The sequence below is a fragment of the Balaenoptera ricei genome, chromosome 7 (assembly GCF_028023285.1).
Source record: "Balaenoptera ricei isolate mBalRic1 chromosome 7, mBalRic1.hap2, whole genome shotgun sequence".
In the NCBI taxonomy this organism is placed as follows: domain Eukaryota; kingdom Metazoa; phylum Chordata; class Mammalia; order Artiodactyla; family Balaenopteridae; genus Balaenoptera; species Balaenoptera ricei.
This window is the reverse complement of record NC_082645.1, coordinates 117,203,106-117,230,344: the sequence shown is the minus strand read 5'-3', so window position 1 is coordinate 117,230,344 and position 27,239 is coordinate 117,203,106. Positions and strand designations below refer to the sequence as shown.

The window sequence follows — 27,239 nt, the reverse complement described above, 5'->3', positions numbered from 1 at the left end:
TATGAAGCTGAAGGATCCAACTTAGGAAAAAATGGCCAGTCAAAACAAAATCAAAATACCTGCAAACATCATTCTTTTAAAAAAAGGTCCAAGGAAGAAGAAAATGCCCAAGATGTTTGGTGTTAATAGTGGAAAGGGCATTGGAGTGAGCATCGGAATGATGGATCCTGGATCCTGCACGTAATAAAGTGTAACCTTGGGTAAGTCAATGAACCTTCTTGGGACTCAGTTTCCCTATCTGTAAAATGAAAATCCTTTCCAGCTTTAAAAAACCAGTATGTTTGGGCTTCCCTGGTGGCGCAGTGGTTGAGAGTCTGCCTGCCGATGCAGGGGACACGGGTTTAGGCCCTGGTCTGGGAAGATCCCACATGCCGCGGAGCGACTAGGCCCGTGTGCCACAACTACTGAGCCTGCGCGTCTGGAGCCTGTGCTCTGCTACAAGAGAGGCCGCAATAGTGAGAGGCCCGCGCACCGCGATGAAGAGTGGCCCCCGCTCGCCGCAACTGGAGAAAGCCCTCGCACAGAGACGAGGACCCAACACAGCCAAAAATAAAATAAATAAATAAATAAATAAATGTGTTTAAAAAAAAAACAAAACCAGTATGTTTGTTGTCCTAAGATACTGTAATTTCAGGATGGACTCAAGGAGAGCATTTGGTTATTTGGGCAAAAATGGCATGACCACAGGGAAAAATAACTCTTATGGTTAATATTTAAAATTAATATATGTTAATATATTACAAAAATATATACATGTCAATATATATATAAACACTCACACATATATTCTTCATTCTCTGAGGTAAATTACTTAAGAGAAGTATGTAAAATTTTGAGTAGAATTTCAATTTTCAAGCAAAAAATGATTGGGGACCAAACTGAAACAGATCTTGGTTTGGAGAAGTATCTTGGGAAAGCTTCCCACTTCACACCAACCTGGTACAACCCCTGACCCCAGCAGCCCTCAAAGCATAGCTGCTGTTTGATAAACAAGACTGACCAGTTTTAAAATGAAAGAAGTTGGCAGCTGTTGATCATTCCTTAGGATTTGTTGGGAATCCACCATGGGCCCACATTCCAAGGCCCACAGCCTCTGGTCAGCCTTGAGTTTGGGAGCTGCCCCTCCATCCTCGGATCTGTCTCACCAGGTCCACTCACCCTCCCAACCTGGGTGGCCCCTCCTCTCCTGGACCCCTCCTCACCCCAGCTCCTCCTCAAAGGCCCAGCAAGTTTCACAAGTGTCCCCCTCTGCCCCTTCCCCCCAACAAAGGAGGGGCTAAACAAGCACTTAATTGGTTCTCACATGGTAAATCAATGGAAGACTAAAAAGAGAAGAAGAAAAAAAATCACGCAGGGAAGATATTAGTTGTCCTTTCTTTCAGACTATGAAATATTTCTGAGTTACAGATATTACTATGTTAAAAGGCTGATAAGTACCTGAAAGCACTAGTTTATGTATAACAACTACTCTTGAAACTCCTTTGATCAGGAGAGGCATTTCATGGAATCCAGACTTCTAATTCACCTGCTATAAAAGAGGGGTTATAAGCTTTGTTCCTCTTAGGTACTCATGGCGCCCGGGGCATTGTGCTCAAGACTACGTACATTTATCAGAAGGAAACGCTTCATTTTTTAAAAATCTACTTATTATTGAATGCAATTTATATCATTAAACATGTTTTTACAGAATATCAGCACAGTGTCAAAGTATCCCCCTAAGATACTTATCAGTAACTTCCTCAAAAGGAAGAATGGTAACTGCCAATTGAGAAACCCGCAGACCCCACCTTAACCAAATGACCAAGGTTGACGCTACCAGTAATTAGATATTTGGAAAGCACGTGCCCCCTGTTGAGGGCACTGGGAAGGGCACAACGCTTCTTGTGTTCCTGCCATAAATGCATAACCTCAATCTATTCCGGACAAAACATCCCAGTGCAGATCGAGAGACATTCTACAACACAGCTGATGAGTATTCCTAGATGGTGTCAAGGTCACGGAAGGTAAGAGAGACTGAGGAATTGTCTCAGCGTGGAGGTGAGGAAGTCGACACAGCAACCAAATGCAAGGAGGAAGCCTGGCCTGCATCCCGGGATGGAATCCGAGATGAGTCTGCAGACGGAACAGTGTGTTATCCGAGTCGTCTCCTGCTTTGATACCTGTTGAGGGTCATGTAAACTGTTCACATCAGGGAAGCCAGGGGCAGGGTGTATGGGAACTCACTGTACAATTTTTACAACTTTTGTACAAGTCTAAAATTATTTCACAATAAAAAGTTAAAATTTTTAAAGTTCTCCTTTAATCCCACACCAATTTACTTGTTTGTGTTCCTATTCATCCACTTTTAAACCGAATGTACATATATTTTCATGTGCTTATTATAAATACAGTTTCATGCTTTCACTTAGTATTTTCTAACACTTCTCACAGCTCTAAAGAGCCTTCAAATTGACCATTTTAGAGGCTTTATATCCTACTACTGGTTAGTTGACAGTCACTAATTTAACTTCTTGCTTGTTGGACATGTGTAGTTCCTGGAATTTTAGTATTATAAATAAACTTGCTATGAACATTTTTGTACACTTAAGATATTGTCCCTTTCTCCAAGTAAATTATCCCCTTGGGATGAATTTCTAGGAGAAAGGGAGAAAGATTACTGGGACAAAGTGAATACATTTTTTTAAGTCCTTTATATACTGCTAGATTATCCTCCAAGAGGGCCGGGCCAATTTTTAGTAACACAGCAATGCATTTCTAAAACTCTGTTTTTCCCTAATTTTTGCTAAGAGTAGGATTTTATCATGTTTTGTTATTAATTATAAACCTAAGTATAAAATTATTTCTCATTGTTTTAAATTTCTAATAGTTTAGGTATGAGCAAAGAAAACCCGAACGTCCATCCATGTTTATTTCCTTGTGTTTCTTCATTTCCAAATCATCCCTTGTATGTTACTCATATCCCCAGTAGTTTGTTAGTGTAGTTGGCATATTTATATATTTCCATAAAATTCTTTTTTATGCATATTAAAAACAATATAAATTATTTTTCTGCAGAAGAACTTCTTGATGATAAACATATTTTTCTTTGGGGGACAAATTACAATCACAAAGGCTACGGTTGATGTAGGCTGAATAATGGGGCAAAAATGTGGCAATTATGAAAACAGTCAAGTGTTACTAAAATTTGCTGGTTTGACATGAAACAATTTTTAGAAACAAAATTACATAATGAAGACATCTATTTAGGGACTTCCCTGGTGGCACAGTGGTTAAGAATCCACCTGCCAACGCAGGGGACACGGGTTCAAGCCCTGGTCTGGGAAGATCCCACATGCCGCGGAGCAACTAAGCCCGTGCGCCACAACTACTGAGCCTGCGCTCTAGAGCCCGGGAGCCACAACTACAGAGCCCATGTGCCACAACTACTGAAGCTCACATGCCTAGAGCCTGTGCTCCGCAACAAGAGAAGCCACCACAGTGAGAAGCCCACGCACCGCAACGAAGAGCAGCCCCCGCTCACCGCAACTAGAGAAAGCCCGCGTGCAGCAGCGAAGACCCAACGCAGCCAAAACTAAATAAAATAAAATAAAATAATTAAAAAAAAAGACATCTATACGCAATTTCTTCTGTAGTAAAGAAGTTTTAGAAGAAACTACTTTTCTACAATCATTTTGGTCATTGAAAAAGGTTTTACTCTTTGAAGATTAAAAGATGTACCTCTTGTGTTTCACCTAAATAGAGTATTCTATGTACATGAATCAGAGTTCAGAGAATGTTGGATTACAAATTATTCTGTATCTTAAAATATAACAATGTAGAGTATGACTTCTCCAATGTAACATATTCTTTAAAAGAAACATAATATTGTTTTCGGGGAAAGAAAAACATTTCACACTATTGACCTATTCCATCTACCATATATACTTGCCTACCTACTCGCCCTGCCCTGTGGACGCTCCAGAGAGACACACTGTCAAAAGAGGCAACGCCCCTCCCCTCCCACCCCTCCCCCCAAAGCACGTGGGAGCAGAGGGCATGAAGGATGCACGTGTCCATGCATCTGGGAAGACGGAGGCAAGATCCCAAGGCCTGACGAGGTGTCAGGGGAGGGAGGAGAGAAGACACCACATCTCCTTGGGGACAAGGCACATTTTCCTGGAACAGAAGGCACGTGACATGGGCCCTGAGGACAGGAAGACTGTGACAAACACAGACTACAGGGACCAACCGAAGCTGGAAGCCCTATGTGTGTGAGGAGGGAAGGGAAGGAGCCCTGAGGCAGGGGTCCCTAACCCCTGGGCCATGGATGGGTACCAGTCCACAGCCGGTTAGGAACTGGGCCGCAAAGCAGGAGGTGAGCGACGGGCGAGCAGGTGAAGCTTCATCTCCCGCTCCCCATCACTCGCATTACCGCCTGTACCATCTCCCTCATTCCCGTCCGTGGAAAAACTGTCTTCCACGAAACCGGTCCCTGGTGCCAAAAAGGTTGGGGATCGCTGTCCTAGAGGACTCCTGGGTGTGAATTCCAGCGCTGCCACTTACAGCTCTGTAACCTGGGCTGTGTGACCTAACCTTCCTAAGCCTTGGGCTCCTTATCTGTCGTTGGCAGTAAGTTGTGTCTGAGGCTAGTGGAGAATTAAGTGAGGTCACGTGATTAAAGCATCTAATATAGTAACTGATGCACAATAAGCACCCAGGGGGATTGCCAGCATTCTTATAATAAATTGAACACAACAGCAATCTGGTCAATTGTGATGACTTTCTAAGCAGATGGAAATGTCACGAGCAAATATAGCGGGGTGTGGGTCTGATGAACTTGGGAAGGTGCTAAGTTGTTAATAGTATTTTTTAAAATTGAAGTATAATTGCTTTACAATGTTGTGTTAGTTTCAGGAGTACAGTAGTGATTCAGTGATATATATATACGCACACACACACACACACACACAGAATATATAATATATATAGATATTCTTGTTCAGATTCTTTTCCCTTACAGGGTTATTACAAAATATTGAGTATAATTCCCTGTGCTATAAGTAGGTCCTTGTTGGTTATCTCTTTTATATATAGTAGTGTGTATATGTTAATACCAACCTCCTAATTTATCCCTCCCCCTGCCTTCCCCTTTTGTAACCAAAAGTTTGTTTTCTCTGCCTGGGGGTCTACTTCTGTTTTGTGAATAAGTTCATTTGTATCTTTTTTTGGTTTTTTGGGGTCAGATTGCATATATAAGTGATATTTTTAAATGTTTCTATATCACCAGTCTATAAACATAACTATAATCTTAAGTACTTTATATAAAATGTTTAACTGCGAACAGATTTCTCAAACCTACAAATCCTTCCACGCCTGTTTTATAATATTTCAGCAAATTGCTACATATTTCATTACGGCTGTCAGCTTTGGTACCAAGGGTTTGAAAACGTGGCCATCGGTACCTCCGTTAAAAAATAAATTCCCGGAGTGAGATGCAGGAAGGCAAATATGTTTTTGCTGCTCACATCTATCGGATACAATGTCGCTGTCTGATGACCTTCTTGGGAAGGGGTCTGTGAAGATGTCTGAGGACGCATCCGTCTTCACAATTTCTGGGGCCAAAGCCTCCGGAGTGAGCAACCGGTGGAGCCAAGGCATGAGAAGGGCGCCTGAGTGAGAAGCCAGGGCCCCGTGCTGAGCTGGACCCCCTCCTCCAGTTTTTGGAAAAGTGTCCAGTCAAGCAGCCAAATGTCTCAGAGGGTTCCACTGTTGCTGTTTTTACGCAAAACATGACATTTAAAAAAAACTGAAGTATAGTTGATTTACAGTGTTTCAGGCATATAGCAAAGTGATTCAGTTATATATATATATATATTTTTTTGTTTGTTTGTTTTGTTTTCACATTCTTTTCCATTATTACAAGATATTGAATATACTTCCCTGTGCTATTACAGTAGGTCCTTGTTGGTTATCTGTTTTATATATAGTAGTGTGTATATGTTAATCCCAACCTCCTAATTTATCCCTCCCCCGTCCCTTTCCCCTTTGGTAACCATAAGTTTGTTTTCTATGTCTGCGAGTCTATTTCTGCTTTGTAAATAAGTTTATTTGTATCATTTTTTTTTTTTAGAGTCCACATATAAATGATACCATATGATATTTGTCTCTTTCTGACTTACTTCACTTAGTAAGATAATCTGTAGGTCTATCCATGTGGCTACAAATGGCATTATTTCATTCTTTTTATAAGGCTGAATAGTATTCTATTGTATATACATACCACATCTTCTTTATCCATTCATCAGTTGATGGACGCAAAACATGACATTTTGACAGCCCGTATGATTCTTCCTGCCAGAAAGTGAGGTGCTCACTTGTTTCAAACTTTATATTCACAAAGAACGAAATCCAAGCTAGCCTTAACAGTCATAAAATGCACTGCCTAGAGAGGGAGCTACAGGCTTAGTAGAAGGAAGTATTCCTATAACAGTCTTACTTCAAATGATAAGTTTACTGCAACTTAGGAGAATTTAAGTTCAAATGCTTAAATCAGAATATTTCAAATACCACATGTTTCCTAACTAGTACACGGAGCCTCCTAAAAAAGGTTCTTCCGACTCTCAAACATACGGACAGGAATAAAGTGGCCTCACCTTGCAATCCTAGGAAGGCGTAAGGCAGAAGAACGTGTAGATGGAGAGATGGTTTCAGATGGCTCCTAGGGTCACACAGACTGGAGCTCCTGTCACAGCACCGCTACTAACTAGCCGTGTGCTACGGGCTGAACTGTGTCCCCCCAAAATTCACAGGGTGAAGCTATAACCCCCAATATGACCTTATTTAAAGATAGGGGCTTTAAAGAGGTTATTAAGGTTAACTGTGGTCATAAGGGTGGGCCCCAAATCCAATACCAAGAGGAAGACTCAGCAGGCCAGGAAGAGAGTCCTCACCAGAAATCAATCCTGCTGGCACCTTGATCTTGGACTTCTGGTCTCCAGAGCTGTGAGAAATAAACTTCTGTTGTTTAAGCCTCCCAGGCTGTGGTACTCTGTGACGGCAGCCCTAGCAGACGCCCACAGTGTGATGCCAGGCAGGTTACTGAGCCCCACCTTTCTCATCTGTGAAATGGGCACCATCATATTTACTACTTCATGGTTCAAAGGGATGACACTGTGAAGCTCTAGCACAGTTCCTGGCACTCAGGAAACAGCCAGTAAACGTCGTTCACCCCTAGTACTCTGACAGATTATAATCGCCCAGTGTCATAAACACTATGGGGATAAAGCAGCAAGGGGGAGGAAGCCCTCTGATCAGGAAGAACAGCAGCGACAGGCCCTCGGAGAAGTAAAGGCTGCTCTGGCCGGCCCTCGGGGACACAGCCTGCGGGCGCTCTGCCCCGGGGGAGCCTGGGGCCCTGAGCTCCACGCACTCAGAAGTCTCCCACCCTCAGGCTGCCACTCAGTGGGGACGAGTCATGACTCCCCACAGCCGAGGCAGAGAAACTGACGCCAACACCCCTCCCCAGGGCAGTCAGAGCCCTCGGCAACGGGACGCCTCGGCCGTTCCAGCTTCCCCTCCTGGCCCCCCTCCTCCTCTCTGCTCTGCTCGCCCTGCCCCCTCTGCCTCTGACGACTGCCTGCTCACACCTCCAAGTCCAGAGGGACTGACCCCTCTGGTCCTCCCCCTCCCCTTCCCAGCCCAGTGGCATCCACCGTTCCTCCAGGGGTACAGGGTCCTTTCAACACACCTCCACTGCAACGCCCCCCCACCGGTACTGGAGGGCAGGGGTAGCGGCCTCCCTGAAAGTCTGAGGCCAGCCTGGGTGGCAGGCATCTATCTTCTATCTCCCCAAGCCCCTGACAGAGTCCCCAGGGCGTGTCCACACAGGATGAGTGTATGACAGTTACAAGCCAATTGAGTCTGGTAAGAAATAATGCCAAAACCAAGTATCTTATTGATTCATCCACAAGCTTGGAGAAACTTAGCTTTGAGCAACTTCCCTCTATTTGTATGTGAGTTTATCTTTCTGAGCCCGTAGGGAATTGGGTTTTCATCACCACTGTTGAACTTTTAAAGAAAATAAACAACCTTCCGGTGAAATGAATCACTAAATCAGGTATCACCTCAGCTCCTGGATTATGGATACACAGAGGACACACTCAGTCGTAAAACGAACTTCCACTCCTGGAAATAACATTATGTTTGCGGGCTAGTTCACAGTATATAAAGTGCTTCATTGTATATTACTTTGTAATATACCCTCCTGCAGCCCTCCTGACCAAGGGAAGGATTAGGTTAAATTGCTCTGCAGATTTATATTTAAATTATGGACTTCGTATTTCAGTCATGTCATTTATTTCAGCATGTTGAGCATTTTGTACAGACCAGACTGCCATCCACCTACACTGGCCAAAGTGTCAGGGGGTCTGCCCTACTTATCAAAGACGGATGACTGTAAATTCCAACGCAGGCATCCAGATATTCCAAAGTGTGCCAAGAGTGCCAGTGACACTATGATATCTGAGGAGTCAAAGGAAAAGCGTGTGATGCCCCCACCTGGCCCATTGAATTAATAATCGTAATTGGCTGAGTCTGTCGTGAACCAGGTCGGATGCAGTCCTCGCAGGGCCCTGTGCACCCAAGTGAGGTAAATTAGCTTTCAGAGCACCGGGTCTGTGTCAGTAAATTACCTGCTTCTGGGGAGCTGGCTGGGCCCCCGTGGGTGCTGCGCGGAGCTGATTTGCCACATGGGTGAGCAGAGTCTTCTCAGGATGCTGGTGCTCACCGGCCCCTCTGTGGTCACGGAGTAAACAGGATCCCTTGTGGGCACGGCGCCATGGGGTGAGTGCTCCCCGCATCCTGGGACGAGGGCACAGCCATCCCTTTCTTTCCCTGCCAGGCTCTCTAAAATTTCGGCCCGGTCACCAATCTTGTTTCCTCCAGGAAAGCAGACGATGGCTGGGTGGCCGACCACCCGGCTGTGAACGGTGTCAAACTTTCCGGAGATGCTAAAAGTGAGCGGCGTCGGGTGGCTTTTTTCCTGCGGACGCCGCACCATCCACCCCCCCTCCCCACTCCCGTGTCGATCCCAGGTACCAGACCACGCAGGTCAGCGCCTGCAACAGGCTGGCCGAGGGGATTCACTCCAGAGGGTCCTTTCACTTAATTGACAACTGCTGCTTTCTACTCAACTGAGAATCAAACACATGTATGGCTTCAAAACGGCTCACAGGTGACCGCAGAGCGCTGGGGACAGTGCCACCCAGGCCGCTCTGCCTCTGATGCCCTGGGAAGGGCTTTCCTGTGGCTTCAGTGGCTGCAGAAAAGGCCCTGCTGTCACTGGCTGGCTGTCTGCCCCAGAGGTGGCCAAAGTCCATCAGGGTTCAAGGTCAAAATTAAGACCTTAAAAAAAGTCACATGAAACCAACAAGGACCTACTGTATAGCTAGCACAGGGAATTCTACTCAATATTCTGTGATAACCTACAAGAGAAAAGAATCTAAAAAAGAATGAATATATGTATATGTATAACTGAATCACATTGCTGTACATCTGACACCAACACAACATTGTAAATCAACTATACTCCAATAAAATTTTAAAAATAAAATAAATAAAATAAAATGCTTCCAACCACTCAGGTGAAAAAATAAAAAAGTCACACGAAGACACTTTGTGTTTGGTGTTTCCCTGGAGCATCCCAGAATTAAACAGCTGAGCCGGGTCTCCAGCAGCACCTCAGGCCCAAGTTCCGAGAAGGTGTGCCTGGGCTGGACCAGGCAGAGGAAGAGCCAAACGGAACGGGTGGCCCCTGAGTGCCTGTCACAGCTCGGGTCCCCGCACACACCCCTCTGCCTGCGTTTCTTCAAGGTCAACGGAGACTTGTTTCTCTCAAAATAGCAACCAGTGGACGAAATACATAGAAAACTTCTTAAAGCAGGAAGCAAGCGGATGCAGTGCTTTGCCCATGAGTCTCTAAGAACTGGCTGTGAGTCCTGCCAGCATTTAAATCTTTAAGAAACAGGCCACCAGGCAAGCGGCACCCCAGCCGTGCCTGACAGGCCCGTGCGGGCCCTGCTGAGGGGGTCCACAGGCACAGTGAGGGGTCTTCGTTGCGGCCGGATTTACAGGCAGGCCCCGTGCTCTTCTGGTATCTCCCCTGCTGCCTAACCAGGAATGCCCACCCTTAGGGCCCAGCTGTGACCGTGGGATGGGTGTTAACAGCCGGACAAACACCATCAGTCTGTCTGAAGGGGGGAAGGACAGACCCCCACCCAGACAGAAGCATAATAAAGCAGGCAGTAGTTTTCACTCTTTTTCATTCTCGGAAATCCCACGAGACAACATTTAGGGAGGCGTTTGCTTGTTTCTTGTTTGTCCTCACAAATAAAATATACATACAGGTATTTTCAATTGTGCAAGCAAGACAAGATAAACTGACCAAGATTGTAAAAATTCAAACGTTCATACTCCAGTGTCAGTTACGAGGTGCGAGGCAAGGAGGCCCTGAGGTCTGTTTTCCCGGCGTGAACACCGGGGGCAGGAGGAGGCCCGGGAAGGGAGAGGCCAGGCTGTGCCTGAGTATCTGGACCCTAATATAGAGATGAAAAAACGCGGAAGGGAAAGAAAGAAGAAAGAGCACACAGCTGCCGTCCCCCAAAACAGACCTCCCATCTGCCACCCACGATTTGCATGTCACCTTCTCCGGGCTCATTTGTACTTCATTAACTGCCAGTGACTTAACAAGATTTATGCAAATGACACCATAGGAGCTCCCCAACTCCCACTGCCATCAAGCGATTATGCATGTGCAACTCTCCACAGCAGTGAAAAATTAATACGTGACAAGCCCACTCGCTGCCGAGCCGGGCCTCTGGCCTTTTCTTTTTCTTGCTTTGCTTTTTAATTTTTATTGGAATAGACCTTTTTGAGGAGGAGGAGGAGGAAGGAGACGGGAAAGCAGCAGCAGAAGCAGAACTCTTTGAACCAAATCTCCACTAAGACCTCAGAAAGGACAAAAAAGGCGAGGTGGGCCCAGGTCCACCTCAAGAAATGGAGTTACTTTGCAGAAAATCACTCATATCCTTGACGAGAAAGCTTTCACTGGGGAAGGAGGGAAGAGATGACCACTGCCTGCCGTGTATGGGCAGCTCCCACGCTGGGGGAACAAGCCTCTGTCTCACAACGAACGGACGAGCTGTAAAGCGTGAGCCAAACAAGGTTAAGATAACCCACCGGAACGTGTTTGATCTGTAAAAACATGAGTCAGGCTGCAGAGCGTGTTGCAGATGGCCTCACCCGTGCCCTAAACCGCCCCGGACAAGACTCCTGTGCGGAGAGGAAGACAGACCCTGTGATGATCACAAATCCTGGCCTGTCCCAAAGCCATCCCCAGCCCAGCCCCACCGGCAGGTCCCTGAGGTTCAGGACAACTTCTCTGTTGTTAGGCAAAGGGCCCATGAGCTGGGGTTCAGGGCCCCAACATACAGACCAAGTCCTGAACGCGGGCTGAGTGTGGAGACAAGTGCTCGGATGCTGGTGGGAAGGGCAGGCTATCGGGACAGGATGAAGGGACCCCGTGCAGCCCCGGACAGATGCGCGAGGACCCGTGTCCCTGGAGAAGCGCGTTGCTGCAGGCACACCTCAGGAGGTTCCTCTCCACAAGCAGGAGGTACTTCTGTCTGAGGTCAGGGGTCACATGTTTAATTTAAAACACGTAACTTTGCTTCTTAAGCTTTCTGAAGGCTTTTCTCCAACAGGCAGTGTACGGCACACGGGCGTGGGGATACGGGGGCCGGGGTCCGAATCCTGGCCCCTCAGCTTCTGAAGATGCCTGGTCTGGAAAGCTTGCCCTACGCGGGTTTAATTTAAAAATAAGGATAACGCAGCTACCTGAACCGCGCAATGTTGAGGGTTCAGTGATATGCTAGATGAAAACAGCGTAACGAATACTAAGCAGTCACTTAGTTGTTCCAGGTCTGTAGTGTCTAGAACATTCTGGCAGGTGCTGCCCCACTGGGCTCCGTCCATCCTCTGTAATCCTCTTGCTTCATCTCTAACGGTTGAAGTCATCACTGAGAGGGTTAGGAATTTAGACTACCTCTAATGGTCTCGGTTCCTTTATAAAAATACAGATAAATCTGTATGGCAGTGTGCAAACCCACAACAGTCCGTGTGACCCACAGCAAGGCTCCGACGACAGTGTCCTGAGCAAGACTGATCTGAAAATCCGGCTGTGCTGGAATCTAAAAATTCTCTCTGGCCTCTCCACATCCCAGTGTCCCAAGGGACTTGATATCGTCCAGAGTCCATTTCACAGATGAGGAGTCTGAGGCCGGGCACAGAGTCCAGGGGACTCAGGCCAGGTGAGGTCTCCGGGAGGCGTCTGGTCTGTGGCCACACGTGGGGGGCAGCTACGAGGGACACGAGCTACGTGCACTGCCTGTGTCACGATTCTCCAGAAAACCAGACCGTGATTTAGAGTTCGACTGGATTATTTGGAACATACACAACTGAAAGCTTCCAAGGAGTGGCTAATACAAACTTTACGCCGCACGGTCAAGCTCCATTGGCACCCATACTGAAAGCCTGGCCTGTAAGGCGAGCGCCTCCACAGAGGAGCCTGGGGGTCTGCCTGGCTGGCGTGGAGGCCAACGCTCCCACCCGAACCCACAGGACACGTGACTTAAGGCAACAGTCTAGTATTGAGTTCTAATATTCCCAAAGGGAAATGTCCCGGGACCAATATTTTAAGTGAGAGGAATAGAGTTGAATGCTTTTTCTAATTCTAGTTGAAACAGCATCAACAGAATGAAAATTACACATTAAAATTACCTTATTGGAGAGTTACGTTTATAAGTAAATGCACAAAGAATAAGCAACTGTGTGCTTGCATCTCTACAGCAAAGAAGTTGTTTAAGAGCCTTCAAAAACACACATAGAGAACAGACTTGTGGTTGCCAAGGGGGACGGGGATGAGGGAGGGATGGATTGGGAGTTTGGGGTTAGCAGATGCAAACTATTATATATGGGATGGATAAACAACAACAACAGGTCCTACTGTATAGCACAGGGAACAATATTCAAAATCCTGTGATAAACCATAATGGAAAAGAATATGAAAGAGAATATATATATGTATAACTGAATCACTTTGCTGTACAGCAGAAATTAAACACAGCATTGTAAATCAACTATACTTCAATAAAATTTTTTTTAAAAATGCAAAAGTCAAAGAAAAAAAAAAAAAAAAGGGAGAACAGCAAAGAAGAGGGAAGAGGACTCTTCTTAGTGGTTCTCCATGCCAGCCCACACACTGGCCGCTCAGCATCTGAACACGTCTTATGAAAACCTCGTGGACTTCCTGCTCTGGTCTCACCTGTGACGCTGGGGCCCGATCCATCCTGGCCCTCCCCACACCTCCGTGCAGAAATTGCCCAGTCCTCAGCTAAAGCTGTATTCCTACTGTTTCAAACGGATTAAACTAAACTGTGGAAAGACTCCAGCCCTGTTCAAGGGTGGTCAGTGCCAACACGAGTTCCTACAGGATTGGTGAAACTGTCTAAGCACCCGGAGAGGAGGCAAAGCTGTTATCCTGCCCACAGACTCCTCTTCCTCTGAAGCAGAATGCACTCTAAATCAACTGGCCTTCTTTAACAAACTAAAAGATGGCATTTCCAGAAGCCATGGTGCCGGGGCTGAACACTTATTTTTATTTTCCTGGGAACTACCACAGCCAAATAGGTCCGATGAATTCCCGTTTTACTTGAGACATAAAGTAATTTGGTACCCGGCTTCTGGGCTAATGAAAAACGATTCCAGGCTAGCAACATAGGCCAAAACAAATGCCTGCATTCGAGTCCTGTTGTGTAATGAGGAAGTTTAATTAAGGCCCCGCATTACAGCTGTAAATGTTCCCTTATATAATAAGATCTAAATGAAACTGAACCTAATCAAAGTTACAATTCCTTCATTAGCAAATTACAAACAAGAGCGCACAGCTGACACACCAGCTATGATTATCACAACTAATTGCCTCGTTGTTACAAACCAGCCTGAAACAGTGTTCAGATGTCCGTCTGCGAGAGCAAATTAGGGCCACGTCGGGCTACTCCTGTGATCACAAGGGGCTCTTGTACGGCGATCTGATTTACCCCGTCGACTGGCGGCCAGCGGCCCAATCAAAGCCGAGCTACAAAGGCAGCCTTTGAAGCCAGTGCAGCCTCCAAACACGCTCCATATGCAGGCGGGCAGACTGCACTTCATTAGATCTGTTGTCACATTTCCCTCTTCTTATTCTAATGATCCTATTTTAATACACACAGGAACCTCTTCTAATCGATGTCAAGTGAGTGACTTCTACATTCATCAACAGAGCACATCAAACAAACCTTGGCGCACGAGCCAGCATCACAGTGAGCAGAGACCCGGGGTGTGTCTCCAGCTACAGGGACAGGAAGGGGGAAACGGCATACCTGTTTAATTGGGATGGCTCGACCGCTCCCGATGCTGTCCGCCCGGCTCTCCAGGCCTTTTTTCTCTTTGTCTGGGTCACTCCCTTTCCGAGACTGCAAAGTAAAAATAAAGTTAGCATTTGGGGAAGGGCTGCGGTTCACAGATCGTGGAGGTGAGCCCCCATCTGCACGGTTTCTGCAAAACGCACGCCCAGAAGCCCTGGATGAGCTATGTGTGTACCCATGTGCGCACACACAACCCAGGAGCAGACTGCTGGGGCGTCCATCTCCACCGAGCCATCACGTTACAGGGAGTTTTCTAAACTCTTCTTCCTACTTTTCCACTGCAAAATTATCTTTTAATTCTTTTGTAAAGAGTTCAAAATTCAATTACTAGAAACCAATGGACCATACAGGAAAGTAACGCCCAACGGGAAAACACATTCTAAAGCTGTAGTTAATCCAGCCGAGGAAGAGAGGAGTCCTCGCTGCTTGTTTGGGAAACCTATGACATAAATGTATATATTTAATTAACATCTGAAGGATTTAAAAATTCTATTAACGTTTCAGCTGTGCAATTCAAAGGGACACCCTTAATTTGTAGCAAGGTGCCATTAATGTTCCTTTTGATGGCTTCTGGATAGCTAGAAAAGAGCAAATTCAAAGTTAAAACTAGTTTAAGATACCACAAAAAATAACAAAGGGAAAAAAGTTGAAAATACCTTTTGGGGCAAAACATCAGTACTCTGGGGAAAAATGAGTGGCTTTGTTTGCCAAGTTCCTGAACAGTTTCCCTGGCCATATTGTTGAGGTACGTGCACCGCCCAGGAGCGGGCGATCGGCGGGGAGGGCGGCAGTGGTCACCCCAGTTCGGAAGCCACAACCCCAGCATACGGTGACTTGGGGACACTGAAGGAGCACCACGGCTAAGTCTCCATCTCTTGGTGGCATGAGAAAGTGTGAGCACAATGATTTTCTGACAGATTTATTTTATTATGAGAGAAAGATCTAAGATTCGTCCTCCTTAATAACTGTGCTGACAAGTGACAACTCCACTCCATTACTTTTCAATGGGAACATTACTCACGCAATATTGAAAATGGAGAAACATTTTCATGTGCTTTTCAAATCTGGGATGATATATGAAATGAACAGACTTTGTGGTGTCCAGGGTGGCAGTGAGAAGCTAATGAAATCCAGTTTTAAAGGGTGTGAGATGGAGCCGCTGATTTTTTTTTTTTTTTTTTTTTAATATTAAAGGGGGTGATGTCATAGGGCATAAGGGAGAAAAGTCCCCATGACGTAAACCCGGATGTGGGACTGCAAGGGGCACACGGGCTCCTTAGAAGACAGGCTTCTTCGATGATGTTAAGAAGCCGACATTTATTTACTGAACACCTACTAAGTGCCAGGCTCCGTGTGCTTTTTTTCTTTAGGATGCTAGAAGCCTGGAATGAAGTACCAGGAAATGAAACAAGCAACCAATAGAAAGTTGCAGAAGAACATAAAACATGACATTTAACCTTTGGGCTAGGAAAGAAATAGAGATTTATCAATTCCTTGTCATGAATTTTAGTTAAGAGTTGAGGGCTCACTTTTCTCTTTAATTAACTCTTTAATTAATAATCTGTGGTAAGAGCTACATAACAGCCTTAAATTCTCTTTTCCTTACATCTCAGTTCATAAGAAAGCTGGAATTTGAGGTTACTATTTGTAAAGTGAGATTCAAAGCTCATGGCGATGACTTTTAAAATTGTTTTAAATCAACAGAGACCATTAATGGTACTTTCAGAATTCTATGAATTCTAAATTTCTAAATCTGGAAATCCATCTTCATTATTCTCTATTAACCAGAATAATTAACAAAACAAACATTAAAAAAATTAACATCCTCCTCAAGGCAGCACATCTGTCCTCACAGCCACTCTGTCGTCAGAGCAGAATTTCCAGATTCCACGCGAAGCAGGATTATGAACTAAGCTCCGTGTTTGATAGCACTCCTTGAGATGAAGGAGGACGAAACTGAGGTAAGACTTCACCGCCAAAGTGTAACAGAAATTCCCTACGGCTCCAACACGTTGGTGGAGACGGTCACAAAACTAAAATTTCAAGACAGACCAGTGGTTATTTGTTAGGCAAAAGGGTTTGCTGTATCACTGTCTTACAGTGACTTTTGGTACAACAGGCTGTGATATACATCATAAAACTGAAATCCAACAACGAAACTGAAACAAACCCGTTGGACATAAGACACCGCAGCACGTACAAATTCCCAGTAAGGTCTCCTGATGTTTCTGCCAACTCTGAGACTACATCACCCACGTCCTTACGTTCTAGCTGAAATGGCTCCGTGAAATCATCAGATCCGAAGTCTCTCTGGGTACCGCTGCCTGGGTCAGGAGTGAGGGTGCAAGGCGTCCAGCCTGACACACAACCAGAAACCTAACGGGAGTTTATCACACCCATCACAGAAGGTCGGGGGGAGCCGGAAGAGTGACCGTGTAGCCTCCGCAAACAGTGAACACGGAGGAAAGAAAGGCTAGGATAACTCTCATTACCATCTCCTTCTTTAGAGGAATGTTTAACTTTCCCCCAGGTGATAAAAGAAGCTGTGAAGGGGCACCTCATCAGCTGCCTGCTTACAAGGACAGGCAGCTTTGCTGACAGGAGCCCTCACTATTAAACAGAAACCTGCTTTCCCCTTTTTAACTGATGAGTAAGTCGAAGGCTGCTGGAGCACATATAATAGGATCCACGCTCCCCGTCTCTACAGAAGACAAAATACCATTCAAACAGGTCTATTTAGACTATCAATTTTGCTGCCTTATTTTTACAGAGCGTCTCTATGAGCTGGGCTATGCCTTTTCACAATCTTAGGTTACTGGATATGCTTGGCTCTGTTTCGGGGTGTCGGCATTATATGGTAAGCTTTAAAAAATACCATGTAAGTGACGCCAGGATTATAAAGCTTGAAAACAGGCAAAGCAACGTACAATTGTGGACACGTACTAGAATGAGGTTAAGACACGGATACAGAAAATAGACACCAAATCCAAGTGAATGCCGATCCCTGGACCGGGGGTCAGTGGGATGTATTCTGGAGGGGCACAGTTTATCTGTGACCGGGTTATTTCTAGAAGAAGTAACCGCAGCAGTGGCAGAAAAATGCTTTTATTTGCTGAGTTGCACGGTGAGTACATGCATGTGTTTTTTAAAATTCCTATATGTTTGAAAATATTTCCTAATAAAACATTTGAACCACATGTAAATTAGGGCTACTAAACTAATCATCCTAAGTGCCAATATTACAGAACGAGGAAGTGAATGGAGATAGCCTTTGAATATTTCTTTTCTCAAAACAATGATTTTTTCTCAAAGAAATAAGCAAGATAGGATATAATTTAGCTTTTTTATCAGTGAAGTACTGTTCTTACCGCCAATATAAGACATAATCTGCTACTACAGGAGAGACTTTTTTAAGTTTGTACTGTTCTGTAAAAGGTGCGTGTGATTGATTTTTGCTTATATCTGCACATGTGTATATGCCAACAGAAACATCTGGGACTGAAGAATGTTAGCCCAGAGTGGTACATTTACAGGTCATCAGATCCGAAGTTTATACAATTCATAAGCACGTTATTTGAAAACTGGTGTGTGTACTACTTAATTAACTCTGGCCTCTTTACGAGGGTCTAATAAATACGGAGGACAATGCTCCCTCATCTGGGCATTACCGTCCCAGCCTGCGTGGATTTTTATTCACTAGGATTGTTCGGCATATGGCACTTCTATCCTCCTAATACACGCTTTTCAGTAAATACACTTTTGCCAATTTAAGCCAGTAATTACCAATAATCGCCAGGGATGAAGAGTCTATGAAATTTTACATGTTTAAGAATAGATGCAAACCGGTAACAAGGAGAATTTAGTGTCCTAAGTGGCTGCAATTTCAAAATTAATTTGCTTCTTGTCATTCCTTGGATGACACTGACATCTAGTGGAGTTGACACTTCTAAGATCTTCAACCTACACCACCCACCCGGCGCCACCACCATCGCCATCATCGTCTTGTTCAATGTCAAACCCAGTAATGACGAAGACACAGGATCTCAGCCGTCTTTTCCTTAAACGCCGTGATGCAAACCCGCCGTGAAGTTAGCTTCTTCCATGACCTGATTCCTGTTCCCGCTACTGACAGCCGAGCAGCCGGATTCGATTTCTAAAAGGGTGTATTTACTCTCAGACCATTTTCCAGCACTTGAAGAGATCAAGCACTGATCCCGCACAGGGTCACAGGCAGGCCCCCGCATCACTAGCTACATTAATTATGACATAATAAATGAGGATTTTCAGCCACCACAAGGATGAGTTCTTATTGGCTCTGGCACTGCCCCACCCGGCCTGGACAGCCGGGCCCCTGGTCTCTGCCCGGGTACCTGGACGCGGCGGCAGTGCGTACGTGTGCGCCACTCCAGCAGCAGGGAGGGTGCCCCCTCGCGCCAGTCTCCGCTCTCCTCCGGGCGGGCAGAGCCCCCCGGTCTCTAATCCGCTTCCCCTTGAACGTGGGTTAGCTCCCATCACACTACTCCTGATAGAAAACAGAACCCAGCTGCGCAAACAGCAGAGGGGAAGGGGACGTTTATTACCCGAGTTACGGTTCCTTTGCTTCTTCCTGCCTTAAACTTGTCTCCTTTGTCAGTTACCCAGTGGGCAGGGTCCGGGACACTATTTTCTGGCACATTCCAACCCCAGGGCTGCCCTTATAAAGGGTGGGGATGGGGATGGGCACGTGTCAGAGCAGCTCCATTTTAAAGAGACTTCCCGGTGCTCACCTCTCACCTTGAACAGAAACCAAAGCCAGTGGCCAGGAAAGGTGCCCCTTAGAAGGTGTCGTGAGCCTGGGTGTTTCCCCTTCCCGCCACACCCTAGAAGGAGCGGCAAAGATACAGAAGATACTCTGGTCCACGTTCGAGAGCCCCCGCTCCTCCCCGCTACGTTGGTATCCTGCTCTCGGCCCGGTCTCTCCGCATCTTCGGCAATGAGCTTCTCAGGTCCACTGAGCCATGAGTCAGTGCACAGCCTGTTCTGTGAGGTGACACCTTCTCAACTGGAAGACCCCACCTGGGCGTACAGAAGTGTTACTACAGGTGTTGGATAAGCCAGAAGTGCTGCTTAGGTGACTGCTGTTATTCTCAGTATGTCTGAAGAAATTCCACAGTAGAGCATCTTATTCATGTACAGATTTACGCATATCAGATATTCACCTGTATTTTGCAGACACCTAATTACCTCCCTCCCAATCTATTACACAGCCCTACAACTACTTTTTTTTTTTTTAATTAATTTATTTTTGTATGCGTTGGGTCTTCGTTGCCGTGCGCGGACTTTCTCTAGTTGTGGCGAGCAGGGGCTACTCTTTGTTGCAGTGCGCGGGCTTCTCATTGCGGTGGCTTCTCTTGTTGCAGAGCACGGGCTCTAGGTGCGCAGTCTTCAGCAGTTGTGGCACGTGGGCTCAGTAGTTGCGGCACACGGGCTTAGCTGCTCCGCGGCATGTGGGATCTTCCCGGACCAGGGCTCGAACCCGTGTCCCCTGCATTGGCGGGCGGGTTCTTAACCACTGCGCCACCAGGGAAGCCCTCTACAACTACTTTTGCTTATGCATTAAGAGAAATCATTCCATAACGTTTGTGGTGGTGAGATAAAAATGAAAGCGAGGCCACAGAGACTCTTCGCCCCTACAGGGAATCTTCTTAGCAGCCTCGCCACAACTACCATTGTTTCCAGCTCAGAGAGATTAAGTAAGTTGCCCAAGGTCCAACAGCCCCTGGCAGCGCAGGACAGGGTCTGAGCCTGTCTGATGCTCACTCTGGCCCTCCAATAGCAGCGTCTGCCAGAACTCACATGGCACAGGGCAAAGAGCAAAGGGAAGGGGAGAGTTGTGAGGAGGGGGTGTTCGCTGTTGGCAGTAGACCTTGGCACTGAAGACTTATCTGATGGGAAAACCATTACGAACGTGGTGGGAAAGGGACGGGGGGATCTATCGTACTTGGTAGCCTCGTTCACCATCAAGAACGCCACCTTCAGGGAATTCCCTGGCGGGCCAGTGGTTAGGACTCCATGCTTTCACTGCCAAGGGCCCGGGTTCAATCCCTGGTGGGGGAACTAAGATCCCACAAGCCTCGCAGCGCCGCCAAAGGAAAAAAAAAAAAAAAGAAAGAAAGAACGCCATCTCCAAGTAAGGGCAGTGGGTCAGATAAGAGACTTGTGGCCACCCCTGCAGAATCTTCCTTCAGTTTAAGCCAGGAAATACTGAACTTCTTTGCACCTAAGTCAGCAATAATCAACCAAGAGGAGAAGTCAAATGGCTTACAACAGGGCACCCTGACACTGGCGGCTGGAGACCTCTCTGTTGTGGGGCTGGCCTGTGCATCACAGGATGTTTAGCAGCTCCATGGCTGCTACGCAGACTAGATGTCTGCATCTAGTGGTCCACACCCACTCCCACCCCCGAGCGGAGACAATTCAAACTTTCTCCAGAAATGGCCAAATTTCTGGGAGTGCAAGACCACCTGGTTGAGAACCCCTGCTTTGAAAGCATACACTTCTAATGCACAGACCTAGTTCCAGGAGGGAAAGTGTTCTTCTCAAATCAAATGACTCCAGTCACACGGCAGTAGCAGCTCTGCCTGGAGCTCTGTGCCCAGAGTTCTGGGCTCCACTGCAAAGCCTTCCATGATTGACTGGTAATGTCTGCTGTGTGTAAGGGAAGGGACAGGGCAGCAGCACTTTTGTGTCCTCTGTAGTTCAGGGGTTCTCTGCATCCCAACTGCCCAGGGAACTTTTAAACACTACACACGCCTGGGCCCCACGCACAGATTCTGAGTTCGTAAACCTGAGCCCTGAGAGCTGATGTAGAGTTTTAAAATGCTCCGCAGATGGTTCTGAAGAAAAGTCCAAGTGGACTGGCTTCTGTCCGTGAGCCGCTAAAGACCCTGAGCTAAGTCCTCAGTGCTCCAGCCTGAGGAGAAGGGGGTCTGTGCATTGATACGGCTTTATACATCTCACCTGAAAGGCTTGAGGCACACGTCTGGGGAATTCTGGTAGAGTCTGTCACCTCCATGTATCTAATGTGACAAGTCTTTAAGCTAGAGACCAAGAAAGGCACAGGATAACAGAGACCTTTATACAAACCCCTTGCTCTTCATTTCTGACACATGTCAGGACTCCCTGCAACTGAGAAAGTCCCACTTTGCTCAACATCTGCGTCTTGGCATCCTGTAATTTTCTGAGACTTCCACAGAACTCAGCGCTCTTCTCGTTAATTTGGTTTGGATGCTACACCTGTCGTTGAGCCACCTGGCGGCCAGAGGACCGCTAGGTGAGCAGGAACCACGCTCCGATCTCCCCCCGCCCCCGGCCCCCCGGCGGGACACTCACGGTGAAGAGGTTGGACCGGCGCTTGGACTGCTTGCGGACGGGCGTGGGCGTGTTGGCCGCGGGCGGGACGTCGATGCGCAGCTCCTTCTGGCTGGTGCTCGGCGTGGACGGGACAGAGGAGGAATAGTCGCTCAGACTCCCGCCTCCGTTACTTGTCTGTAATGATTGAAAGCCAAGGTTTTGTTAGTGACACGCTGCAGGAGCCTAACCCGCCACCTGCGTGGGGTCATAACCCACAAGCCAGCAAGCTGCATGGAGGCGCGGCCCGGCCGGCGGGACCAGCACTTCCCGCTTGCTGGTGGCAGCAGCAGCAAGCAGGCACGGTTTCATCCTAGAACAGACCGATCAGCTCGGCACCGTTCTGTCTAAGAAAAGTGACCGAAGACAGAGAAGTCTCTATCGTTTGATCTTATACACTACCAAGTGTGAAACAGATAGCTAGTGGGAAGCAGCCGCATTGCACAGGGAGATCAGCTCGGTGCTTTGTGACCACCTAGAGGGGTGGGATAGGGAGGGTGGGAGGGAGACGGAAGAGGGAGGAGATATGGGGATATACGTATATGTATAGCTGATTCACTTTGTTATACAGCAGAAACTAACACACCATTGTAAAGCAATTATACTCCAGTAAAGATGTTAAAAAATCTGAGAGTTAAAATGTCATTATTTTCTATTTCCTCTGAAAAGGGAAGGGGTTGGTTGAACTAAGTGGTTTCTACAGTCCCTTCACTGCTCCGGATTAGAAGGAGAAAGAGTGTGATTTTGCCCAGTAGAACCAAAACTCACATTTTGAAAATGACCTCTTGAAGGGATAAATTGGGAGATTGGGACTGACATATACACACTACTATATATAAAAAAAGATAACTAATACGAACCTACTGTACAGCACAGGGAACTCCTCTCAGTACTCTGTAATGACCTACATGGGAAAAGAATCTAAAAAAGAGTGGATATATGTATATGTGTAACAGATTCACTTTACTGTACACCTGAAACTAACACAACATTGTAAATCAACTAGACTCTAATAAAAATTCATTTAAAAAAAAAAAAAAGAAGCAAATGACCTCTTGGAAATGTGAATGCTTCTGGAAGATACTTCAAGATTCAGAGAGAATTACAGATGCCTGGAGTGGGATTTAACATCTTTGAGCGTGCCTTCACAGGACCCCACTGTAAACACACTTCCTGACTCTTCAAGCTACCAAAAGCACGATACCAAACCTTCTCGCTACATCTCTTTAAAGAGTGCCAATATGACACCCACCTAAGAAATGTTAACCGAAGACACACGGGCAGGCAAAAAAATAAGCCAAGAGTTCCTTACTGGGTTTTTGGTTAGGTTCTTCAAAGTGACAGTTATATTGTTTGTCCCCAAGTAAATAGCAAAATGTTGCAATGGAAAGATACTAGTTTCCACAGGGCCTAAGGGAGACGGGAATTATAACTGAGGGCTGCTACCATATTGAAGCATATTGTGGGATTAGCTACTGAGATTCACCCACAACTGCTCAACCTACAAGCAGACAAGAATGAGGACCAGCGTGGGGTCACTTAAATCAACAGCAGAGATGACAGTGCATACCCCACACCTCCACTCCAGCCAGCAGGCCTCATAACACAGGCAGCGTGAAGACGGGCAATATTAAAGAATGATTCCCATAAAAACCGCTTGGCCACAGCAGTTTCTGAAGGAGATGTTAAGTCAATTACTGACATGCTGTTATTTATAAAATTGAAAAGAAAAAAAAAAAATTCCACCTTGGAGCTGGCTGAGAACACTATTTGGCAGGTGTGTCCTCCTGGGTTCTGACCTGCTTTTCAGTCCAACCTCTCACGGGACCAACATACCTGGCTGATGTGCACGGCAGACACCTGTGCGGAACAGACAGACGAGTGGCTCGGAGAGTTGGGTAAGGACTTGCAGGGCCCGATGGACAGCTGCTGCTTCTTCCTCGTGGCAACGATCTTCTGGGCAACTAGCGGACAGGAAGACAGAAGAAGTCTACGTGAGGCTGGTTTCCAAACAGAGGGAATGTGGCAGAGACCGAGGGCTGTCTCCGTTATCCACTATTCCCTTCATCCGCGTAACAGAATTCCTGATTTTTAGTTGGGCACAGGACTACCAGAGTAGATATGACATTTCCTGAAGCTTTCTCCGGTCCATCCCCCTGCACCCCAGCTAAACGTGGCCATGCAAGCAAGCTCTGGACGATGGGATGGCAGCAGGAGGGTCACATGGCGGCGTCCAGGAAACACCCTTGAGAGGGCTGCCCCTGGCTCATTTCTTCCTTATGTCTTTTTCCTTCTTGCTGTGTAAAAAGCACCTATGTTGGCTGTAGCTCTGGAAGCGATCTTGCAGAAGGAAGCCACACTTGGTGGGACACAAGCCCCTTCTAGGGGCTAGGCCTCTGGCTCAGCAGCCCTGTGCAAATCTCAGATGCTTTATATGTAAAGCACAAAAATACACACCTATCTTGTTTAAATTATTCTAATAATAGGACTTTCCCCCCAGTTACTTGCAGCAAAAGTAATCCCAAATAAGACAGGGTAATTTAAACCAAACCCTTTGGAAAATCAAAAATCTATTTTTTTGCATAGCCGAAAGAATTACTCTTAACTCTACAGGCTACTGCATAGAATTATATTCAAGGACATGTAATTATGTCAAAGACTTTTTTATTTAAATATATGGCTACACACATTGGGAGTTTATCTTAATCAATACAAATCTAAATTCAACCAGCCATAACTTCTCTTGGCAAATAGGCTGGCTGATAAAGCATATTGGATTTAACTGGAAAGGAAGTCAACGATTAGAAAACTCTTCCTACACCAATAGGTGTCACTACAGGAGAATAACTACAGCTTTTATTTGACTAGATGTGCGTCTTCGGGGAATAGCTGTAATTAAGTTCAATGATATTCAATCCTTATCTCTGCCCAGAGAGGTTGCTGATTTTAAAAATACCCACGCAAAGGAAACACACCACTGTCCCCAGCAATAGCTTATGTTGTAGAAGGAACACACACAGTGTCCGCAGATAATTTCTTTTCCAAATGAACATAACTTTAGTAAGGAACTGGTTTGTCCACAGCTTATGGCTTTCATGTAAATGAATGATAGTATAAATATGATTAAGTGAAAATGCAATATATAAAAAATGGCTCACAGAGATGAAGAAGCAGCTTCATTAGTTATATCCCACCTCCGATAGGCCTCTTACCATCCTGAAAGGATGATATCAATTAATTTATCTTCCCGTAGTGTATTGACCATAACCTTCAGCAGCTAATCACGTTTAAATTACAGAGGAATATCGCAACACTCTGTCATTTCAAAACCATTGGTGTATCGATCTGGGGTCTTTGAAGATGCACATTAGAATATTTTAAAAATCATTATGTGAACTCAAAACTAAAACCTAAGATCAGATTGCAACAGCCGCAAAACGTGTGTCTTATAGGTGAACTGAAATCCCAAAACCAAAAGTAAATGAACTTAAAATCATGATTGTTTGGGTGACTGCCAATTTACTTCTATTTTTTTCTTTTTTTGAAAAAGAGCAAAAGGTTTTTTTTGATGTTCAACTACTCCTGGCCTCAGAGTCACTACTCAGTTGGATGACCATACTGACTTTCACCTTAAATCTCATAGAAAAAAACACAAACGTCAGAATTAAACAGGGCGAAGCTGTTGGGAGAACTTCATAGACATTTTCTATAAGTGTCTTCTACTCTAAGGGGAGATTCGAGAAACTTTCTAAGACAAGTCAAATATGTTACTAAAATCCTCATTTTATGGAACTCCAAATGCAAATGAACGTTCCCTCCTTCCCACGTGGAGGCTAGAATGAGCAAGTTCACGGGCAGAGAGAACCTTTTCCCATTAAACCCTCTCACAGAACAACAGACGGGGCTGTGCAAAGCGTGAACCACACGCTGAGTACTACGGTTCTTCTGTCCACTGAATTATTGTTTGGCCACATTTATTACAAAAAAAAAACCCCGAAGTCACAACTGCTAATAACTGGTAGCATTCTTTTCAACTTAACTAGAACCTTCAACCCTAGTTGTTTTATTTCCCCATAATTTTTATGTCTACACACACATGGAAGAAAGGAAATGAGTTACAAATATTTTGTTCTAAAATACATAGACTGCTTTAGGAGTTACAGGATCACTCATAAAAGTGGGGGACACTTAATAAAGAACAATGGAAGTATCTGACTTAAGAAGGAAAAGGAGATAAAGGGACTGTTTTGCAAGGCTGGGCCACCTTCTCCTCCACAGTGAAAAGCCCCCGGCCCACTGCGGGCCACAGGGCTGGGCTGGGCTGTGTGAGTGGAAGGGCCCCCCGCCCCAATAACAACTCGAGGGAAACGGGATGCCAGGGGCAGGGAGGCACTGTTCTCTTGTAACTATCATCATCAACTTTTCCTGATATTTGGAACATTTAAATGTCAGGAGACTTAGAACATGAATATTACTTACACCCCAGATTACACTGGCTGGGAAATTTTTATAATCACTGAGTTTTTGTCGGCATTGGATCATTCCACAAATGAATACGTCACGCATTTTATATTAATACATGCAATGCACGAATGAGAAAACAGAAACACAATCACTTGAGATTACTTAAAAGAATCTGTACTCTTTTATCATTGAGGTGTGATGTTTCTCCTATTTTGGTGACTTGCTTTCCTATAAAGTTGCCCGAGGCACTAAGCTTAAGTCTGAAATGCTGTCGTTGGCAGATACGGAAAATGTCTGCTCTTTTACCAGACACCCACCCCACCAATTTCATTAACCTGATATGGCAATACTAGTACTTGGTGTCATTTTAAAAATCACTTCCTAGGTATGTAACGTGCATGATAAATGCACAATAGTTAACATAGCTGTAGGTTATACATGGAAGTTGTTAGGGGCGTAAATCCTAGGAGTTCTCATCAAAGGTAAAAAACTTCTGTTTCTTTAATTTTGTATCTATTTTACACAGATATTTTATTATATCTCAATAAAACTGGAAGGCAAAAAATGTTCAAATACCTTCAAGTACAAATGAATGAATGAATGAATGAATAATGTATCTCACTCCCTCCACAATTTTGAAATTTTATTTGGGTAATAGATAAAACATACCCTTTAACGAGCCCCTTTAACCATATCTATAATTACAATGTAGAAACTTCAAAACCAAGCAAGCAAATTGCTGGTGCCTGGGAGAGGCACGAGGGGCTCCTGGGGGCTGGCAGTGGCCCCTTCCTGACCTGGGTGATGACTCTGAGATCATTCTATTTTAGCCGTACCCTTAAGTATACTTTCATAAACGTATTTCCATTCTTCAACTAGAAAGAAGTT

General features: G+C 45.6%; 1 protein-coding gene across 10 annotated transcripts in view; it reads right to left on the bottom strand.

Annotated features, from left to right (window-relative positions):
• The window catches only part of AGAP1 (ArfGAP with GTPase domain, ankyrin repeat and PH domain 1), a 550,927-nt gene that overhangs the window by 259,100 nt on the left and 264,588 nt on the right, over window positions 1-27,239 (bottom strand). For all 10 annotated transcript variants that reach the window (XM_059928979.1, XM_059928981.1, XM_059928985.1 and 7 more), the window contains 3 exons: window positions 23,724-23,851; window positions 21,870-22,025; window positions 14,454-14,546 (listed from right to left, as the gene is read on the bottom strand). In XM_059928979.1, the coding sequence (XP_059784962.1) occupies window positions 14,454-14,546; window positions 21,870-22,025; window positions 23,724-23,851 (377 nt within the window). The remainder of the gene's footprint in view (window positions 1-14,453; window positions 14,547-21,869; window positions 22,026-23,723; window positions 23,852-27,239) is intronic.